Raw genomic sequence first — 8,513 nt, forward strand, 5'->3', positions numbered from 1 at the left:
ATTTATAAATTAAGATTGGTTTGATTTGGTTAAAATTTAATGTATATTTAAATTGAATCAAATAACGTCTTTATTTTGTGTTTGGCTCTCATGACTGTTTGTCTAAAAACTGCTGAACAAAATCGTACCACCGACCCTCTTGGTCACATCCTTATACTTTCAAGACAAAAATAACTCTTTTTATGTATAAATTTACATTCCCACTTATACTATTAATATATTTTTTATTTATTTGAATTGAAACTATTATGTGCATTATAAATAAGATATATATATTTTAAATATATAAATTATAATATAATTAAATTTTATGATAAGTAAATAATTTTAAATACTTAATTATGTTTTAGATTTATGATGAATAATTTAAATTATAATTTTTTTTGTCAGAATTTAAATTATGATATAAAAGTACTTTTAGATAAAAATGTATTATTAATCATTGTATTTTTTTAACAATGATCTTGGTCTCTACGTTTTTCTAATTTGTGAAATTAGTCTTTATTTATAAGAAATTTTTTACTTTCGTCCCTCTCAATAATTTTTGTTACTGACTAGGCTAACGTGGCAAGCATTTGTAGACGTGTGGAATCGCTAAATAATATTTGTTATGTCTAAAATACAATTTTTGATGATTTAAACCACTTAAAAGTTGCATTTGTATAGTATTTAAATGTAGGATTTATTGACAATTTTCAGAGAGAAATGCAAAATGACTTATTTTGGCGTGTGCGTGCATGTAGCATAGCAAACTTCATAATATGCAAATACAATAGAAAGAATGGTAGATCATCTAGACACGACAAACAAGTTAATTGGAATGGATGGCAAATCCGCGTACAATTATTACAGTAAGCTGCAAATTGTTTTAAATTACATACAAATCTAACTATTTTCTGTATGACTTAATTTCACTTGGAAGCAAAAATGGCTTCCAAATCTTTGTACAATGAACTTGATTTTGACTTGAACTCAGAAGATGAGCTCCCACTCCTTTTGTTTCCCCATAACCCACTCCATCCAGTAGTGCCACTAGTAGAAGGATCATTTCTAGTTCCACTTCTTTCCCTACCGAAGCTAGACTTTGCAAATCCCCTTAGTTGTTTCAACCATGCTCCATCAGGTGTACCTGAGCTCCTGCTACTCGAGCGCCTGGATCTGTCAGCGCCCGAAGCAGTGTCTCTAGGCTCTTCATTCACATTGTCATTTTGTGGTAACCTCTTTTCCAAATCTTTGATGCACTTTTGAGGGACAAAATACAAAAGAAACCCAATGGAGGCATTTTTCAAACCTGTCAAGAGTGATTTTTCCTCAGGGTCCAGCATCTTTGCTTGGATATATAAAGCATACCATTCATTAGTGATCTGTGCACAATACCCTATTAGGAACAGCACAAGCATAAAAATTCCATACTTAGTCTCAGCACTCACAGAAATGTCCTTCTTCAAGAGGACTAAACAAGTAGCAAATAAAGTAACTTCACAGGCGAGTGAGATAATCTCCACTAACTGAACCCTTTTCTTTATAAAAGGCTTCTTTAGCAGCATGAAGAATAGCTGAAAAGAGGTCATGGACAGCACGATAATCACCGGACTCTTAGATGGCTGAGTCAGAACAAAGAGACCTGCCAAAATTCCCAATGAGACACGTCTTATTGATTCAAGGAACACGTAGTATATCCTAAGAATGCCAAACAACTTTTGAATGAAAGGTGCTTCTGCATCTTCTGTTTCATCATCAGAGGCAATGATGCAGTCTCTTTGACTCGGAGGATTGCCGCTGCCACCAGCTATCTGTGAAAGCATGTACTTAGGAGGGCCTCTTAAGTCTTCAAACAGTGGTCCAAAGATGGTTAGATTAACAGATTTAGGTTGTTCTTTCCATGTCCACTGGCCTCTTTTACCTGGCCCCAGAGTTACTCTGACAAGCTCTTGGTACCAGTGAAATGTCTCACCTTCTTGATGAACTTCCTTATATTGAAGTAGTTTTCCAAATGTGATTCCAATAGAGAGGAACATGAACAAAGCTAGAAGAACAGTGCCCACAAAAACCAACAGTAGAATTCCAACTGCCAATCCAGAAGGAGACCCCCCTAAGGCCATACATGCAAAACAGAAAAATTAAACCTAATAATTGTGTAATCAAGAGGTTTTGAACTTCTGAAGATGAACAAGTAACCTTGCAATAAAGATTGAAAGCATAATAATGAAATCATCTTACAGCAGTTATGTTTTTCTCATTTTTCTATTATCCTTTACATAACATGGAGAATAAAGACCCATCTTTTCTTGTGAGGAGAACATTCATCAAAAAACAAATGAATACATTGTCATGAACTATATATTAAAACTGGGAGAAATCAAATTAGAAGGATTAAATTAATGTGGGATCAACTCATAAGAGGGAAGATATCTAGTATAGGTAGCATGCAAACAAAGGAAAACAGGAGCTATAAACTCTTTAGTTATCAGTTTAGATTTTTTTCATAAGGAAGAAAGGCACCTTCCTTCTTTGCATCTCAACCCTGTAATTTTCTCGATTTTGCATCACACATTTCCTTCTTCTTAAAAGCTATTAACTACGAACTTTGACTCAAGCATCCATAGGAAGGCTTGTCAAATCTAACTCTTCTATAATGCTGTTGTATAATAAAATAGATGACATATGTAATAATAACACTAATTACTGTTTGCATGGTGGGATAATAGGATGATAATAAAAGAAATGAATGACCAGCAGAGTTTTTCCTGAATAAGCAACATTATCAGGTGCTTTGGATAAGGATCAGATACTTATGACTATATCCATTTGAAGAAAAAAGAAGTAGCCCCAGGAACACCACCAATATCATGCTTAATTTATAGCATAAGAGGAAAACTATTGAACTAGATCAAATTAGAAGGACCACCAACCCATGCTTCATAAAACACTCTAATGTGGTTGACGCCACTAATGGTTTGAAACAACTTTTATATATCGCATATGTCCAAAAAAAATGGTTTGGTGACAAATAATAACATTATGATTATGGATTACCTTGAAGAAGCACACCAGAGGACTTGCAAACATTAGGTAGTGCAAGAAATATAAGAAACATTTCAAATCTAGGGAATGTGAGTGCTCCATGTATTTTATCCTTCTCAGAATTTCTCTTCCCAAATTTCAGGACAATGAGGAGAAAAGCATGCAGAACCATTAAACCACCACAGATCACAGCTAACCAAAACATGCTTCTATAAAATTCTGTCCATCTATAAGAACAAAAGAAATTAATCTAATAGTCAATTATAAGTAAGCAAATATTGTTGAGGCATTTGAACTTTTGATCAATAAACTAATTATAATCCGAAAGCAGAGGGTGTTTCTTAATTTATCTCATGGAATGCCTTTCTCATTGTTATAGATGAAAAAAAAATGTATCAAGTTCACACCATTACAAATCAATATGTTCACTATTTATTTAATAAAATTTGACTTATCATGAGTAAAATTCTACTGAATGCACCATATTTTCTCCCTCAAATTTGCGTTTCATTTCACTTAAATTTTGTAATATCTGTTTTACTCTAATTAAACACACTGTCAGTCAATTTTTGAAGCAATGGTTATTTTGCAAACCTTTTCTTACACCTCTCTCTTTGAAGGTTAGTAAAACATGTGCCGACAAGTAAAATGTAATATACCAAGTTGACAATTTTCAGATAACATTGCAGTTTATGTAGAGGCATGCAAAAGATGGTAAAGTATTGGTGTTCTAGTAATCATATCCTAACAAGAATTCTGGCAATAAATAGTTTGATACACTTTTATTCAAAGCACTATTAGTTTATCTGAGTTCCACTAAATAATTTTGGGTACTCTGCATCTCTGTTAAAAAGAGTGAGTTAAAGAGTGCTTTGCTACTATCCCATGTATCCTAATTATAACCTTTCTGTATCCAAATGAAAACACTAATTTTCTATGTACAATATTATAATATTGAGACATATAACTTACCCAGCGGAATGTTGTGAATCCAAAAGATATTCAGCTTCTGGTTTCATATTTTCGCTCTGCAAGTATACATAATAAATCAAGAATTTTGACTTTTTTTCTCTTTCATTAATATAGAAAATAAACTAACTTTCTCTGAACTATTAATAGACATGTCAACTTGTTCTAACCTCAAAGTATTGCAGGTACTCGGAAGAAGTAAGTGGTGATCCATACACTGAAGCGGCCAAATTCAAACTCTTGTCCAAGAACTTCTTTGGGATTGTTGCTGGGGCTTTGGTGATGAAGTTAGAGCTCCCAAAAGGATTAGAGCCTACCATAAACAGGTTCATAGGTTCAGCTTCCCATGGAACAGGAAAATAGGGTACGGTCCATTGTAAATGTCTGGCAAATTCGTAAAACTCGACTGGCAATTTAACTGTTAACCATCTAGATAGTGCAAACACCTGAATATGGCTCAAAATTCTCTGCATGATTGACAAAGTTATCCTATCAATGATGTATTCTCTCCATAATCAATACAAAAATATAATACATTTTCTTCATTTGCATAAAACTTTTCAAAGTTGAAAGAAAACTAAATGTTCAAGATGTTAAATGAAAATAATTTTATATGTTAGTTGAGATATGTATATTTTTTATGCAGGAAGAAGAAACACAGGTCTCTACCCTTGAATGTAAAAACCACTTTATTACAATCTACAATTTATGTGTCGTTTGTGACAAGGTAGAGTGAATGCAATGAGTTAGTGAGAAACTGGTCATTAAAATGGTGCAAATCCATCTCTCTCCCCCCCCCCCCCCCCCCCCTCATTTTATTTTTCATTATGAACTCTATTCTCCCTCCCTTTGATACTTTGTCAAGCATGATGTCTGAGACCTTCTCCACCAAAATATTCTATTAAGTATGTTACAGCTTTTCTCCATTTGAACAACAACTCAAGACATAAACATGTGTAAATTGCATACGGATTCATGGGATGTTAACTGGTCAGCGGGATTCAGGTTAGGTGTCTTACAAGAAGATTCCTTGCCGGATCAAAGACCAAGAAAGATGATGATCTTGTAAATGTACCAACAGATTGTAGGTTTGCAGTTGAGATAGTAAGAAAGCCCGCAACAATAGATGTCAGCACAAAACAAGCAGTTGCAAATGCAGAGACCACAGAAGAAATGAGAGGCATAGAGTCTGCATGATTGAAATCATAAATATGTTAACAATTATGGATGAAATAAATGCAAAGGAAAAACGATATTATGATATACAAGAATAGAATGTTCACCAGACAGACAAAATATAATACCAGCACTAATAACACAATCACCAAAAAACAAATGAATAAGCAAAAAAAAAAAATCTTACAGTGCCTCACTTGTAGAAAATTGGAAGCTAGATTTTTGTTTCCAGCAACATCTCGTGTTACATTCTCAGGAACACTAATAAATACTAGATCATCATCTGCTTGTAACTCAACCATGTATGTGCTCCGACTTATTTCATGGAAACTAAACAGAAAACAAAAGTTGCAAGAGAAAAGATAGTCGGTCAATTTGCATTTGGCTTTCTCATAATTCAATTTCAGGGAACTAATCATTTTTAAATGACACATGTGGAGAAAGATAGATATTTACAAACAGACACTGTATCCTTATTGTGGTTTCATACTATACAATATCCAAGAAAATGTTCATCTACAAAGTACTTACCTTTTTAATAAACCCCCAGAAATTGATATGCAAGAGGAGTTGAAGCCAAAAACAGGCTTCACAAATTTAACTAATATCTGGAGATTGTGCTCTCTCGTCCTCATGCTATATGTACTCAACATCACAGCAGGCCTCTTAATATCTGAATTCCATACATGTATATGTTAGCAAAGAGCATTGGAATGTCAAGATTCCCAAGACAAAGGTTTGAGAAAACAATATATATATATATATATATATATATATATATATATATATATATATATATATATATATATATATATATATATTATAAATCTAAATAGTGTTTTCTTGTTGGTTGGTGGATAACATGTACCATAAAGGAAAGTAACTGGTGCAATTGGAGAAACTTGAGTCCCTTGTCTGGATATTATAGACTCCGAATTGAAGTCAACTGATATTATAGCAGTAGAGGAGATATTAGCAATCTGAAATAAGAATTGGCCAAAAGAAAGTGTAAGCAGAGGAGATGCACTTAGAATAATCATAAGAAATACACATTTAAAACTTATCATATCCACGAATCAACTAACCGTGAATCCAAATCTACGATTTCCAAGACTTTTTGCATTATTTAGAAGAAGTGAACCCTGACTAATGTTGATAGAATTCAAAATTTCTGTAGAAGAATTCAGAACTGGAGCTGAGAAGTACAAATATATCTTTAGCCTATCATGGTCATTAGTTGCCTGTACTGTTCTAGTTTCGCTGTCAAGTTGAAGTAGCTCTTCTGGTACATGAGTCCTGATGTTGACATAAACCTTTCTTCTGTCTGTGGATCATGGTGCCCATAGGGGAAATCAAGTTTTGAACATTAAAAAATGATATCAAATGTTTTTTTTAGTAAAGTTTACTTATATTTAGGATGCATAAAAATCTTCTGAGCTCCAAGACTCTTAACAACATTACAATTAAAATACTAAGAAATGATAACATTATGTTAAATTCTATGGTATTAAAAACCAAGCACCAGTATAAAAGACAGTACAACATCCTTGGCCACAAACACCACATGCACATGGACTTTTATCCATAAAGTAATCACACAAATATCTACCAATAAGATATAACATAATAATACACTCACCAAAATGTATATAAACAGTTGAATTTGGCATTCTCATAAAGCTGTTGCCAGCACGGTCAGTGCAGAAGTTCCTATCCATTACAAGGATTGCCCGGCCATATTGAACTGTAGACGATAGACTAACAAGAAGAGAATACGTGAGGTTTGGCTGTATAATTCTAAAGGAAGATGGTATGACCTGGCCAGCACCATAGACAAGAAGCTGTAGAGAAATATTACAGCAGCATGTTAAAAATTGATTTAGTATTGTATTAACACATCACTATTTTTTACAGAACTCTCTCCCTGTATTTTTATTGTTTCTTGCTGAGTAATGTGGAATTTGCATTTTCCATAACAATAGCATACAAAAGCTTTGAAGAAATTCTTGTTGATTAAACAGGTATGCATAATCCCGTATTCTTTGGCAAAATTGCATGGCAGGTTTTGGGGGACCTTAATACATCCTAATCTGCATATAGTCTTAGTTGACCATTCAATAGACACATAATTTGAGAAGTCTAAGCAATTTTGGTTAGACACCTACTTACATTGCAGGCATTTACCGACTTGCATCCAAAGCCACCTCCACCTATACAGGGTTCTGTGAAAGATATGTTTACAGACACATTTAAAGAACTTGTAAAAGATGCTGAGGCTGTAACATCTGCTGTTGGGGGAGTAGTATCTGAAAAATATAATACTGTGATATATTAAAATGGTATTCAATGAAGAACAAATTTATATGAATCTCAATTCAGTCGGACAGAAAGTTCAAGCAATATATCTACTTTCCCTTATCCCCATGACTTTGTAAACTTGTTTTTCCATGTGACAAAGATGCAAACAAAAACTAGTTAATCATTGAGATGCATTAATTATCCAACTCAAAATGGGAAAGAGATCTTGCTAGTCACATTTGTGGCATAAAATATTAAGTAAAGCTGGAAACATAATTGTTCTTCTACTTTATACTACATTATATAGTCAAAAGACTCTACTTAACTTTTTTCATTCCAAAGACACATGACATAATTCATTAACAACACATCAGCAATTAAAAGGGGCCAAATCCCATAAGTGATAATTAACTGATAACAAGCATAAGGAATTAAGTATGGTTTCTTAACCAACAGTCCAGTTATAGGTGGCACAGCCAAGTCCTTGATGTCTGGTGCAGACTTCAAAAGTATGATTTCCATCCTCCAAGCTTTTGTATGTAACCTTTCCATTTGTGCACACTGATGTGATCGCATCATCCAGCTGCATACATGGTATTTTTTAGATTAATCAGAATAGCTTCTAACGCCATGAACCAGCATTTTAGTTCTAGTGCTATATACAAACATACCAGAGTAGTCAACTACAACATGATAATCTGTCAAGTGAATCTGCACCCTCAACCCAATAAATTCTTGTATGGTCTAGATTCTAGACCGCCATGTGTTTACGATCCTATCCTATCCAATCTCCACATCACACAGCCTAATTTTTCAATTTATCAAAAATAATTTTTTTTATTGACAAATGTTAATTTGTTAATTTTGTTATAAATGTTAGTTGGGCGGATTTGAACCTGCAACCTCTCCCCCCTCCCTTCACCTTCGCCAATCACTTGACCAACCTTATATCTCCCAATTTATTAAAAAAAATTAATAAAACTCAGCTACATGAGGAGATTAGCTAGTTGCTCCCTCATTCCCCCCCCCCCAACCCCCCCAATTTC

General features: G+C 33.7%; 1 protein-coding gene across 1 annotated transcript in view; it reads right to left on the reverse strand.

The window, feature by feature from the left end:
• Nucleotides 1–794: 794 nt before the first annotated feature.
• Nucleotides 795–8,513, reverse strand: part of LOC100801150 (uncharacterized) — an 8,342-nt gene continuing 623 nt past the window's right edge. The window contains exons 2-13 of the mRNA XM_006578577.4: nucleotides 7,918–8,050; nucleotides 7,339–7,475; nucleotides 6,809–7,010; nucleotides 6,255–6,493; nucleotides 6,038–6,149; nucleotides 5,701–5,842; nucleotides 5,357–5,499; nucleotides 5,013–5,182; nucleotides 4,164–4,460; nucleotides 3,997–4,052; nucleotides 3,037–3,251; nucleotides 795–2,092 (exon numbers count right to left, since the gene is read on the reverse strand). Of these exons, the coding sequence (XP_006578640.2) occupies nucleotides 912–2,092; nucleotides 3,037–3,251; nucleotides 3,997–4,052; nucleotides 4,164–4,460; nucleotides 5,013–5,182; nucleotides 5,357–5,499; nucleotides 5,701–5,842; nucleotides 6,038–6,149; nucleotides 6,255–6,493; nucleotides 6,809–7,010; nucleotides 7,339–7,475; nucleotides 7,918–8,050 (3,027 nt within the window). The 3' untranslated portion in view covers nucleotides 795–911. The remainder of the gene's footprint in view (nucleotides 2,093–3,036; nucleotides 3,252–3,996; nucleotides 4,053–4,163; nucleotides 4,461–5,012; nucleotides 5,183–5,356; nucleotides 5,500–5,700; nucleotides 5,843–6,037; nucleotides 6,150–6,254; nucleotides 6,494–6,808; nucleotides 7,011–7,338; nucleotides 7,476–7,917; nucleotides 8,051–8,513) is intronic.

The sequence above is a fragment of the Glycine max genome, chromosome 4, assembly GCF_000004515.6.
Source record: "Glycine max cultivar Williams 82 chromosome 4, Glycine_max_v4.0, whole genome shotgun sequence".
In the NCBI taxonomy this organism is placed as follows: Eukaryota; Viridiplantae; Streptophyta; class Magnoliopsida; order Fabales; family Fabaceae; genus Glycine; species Glycine max.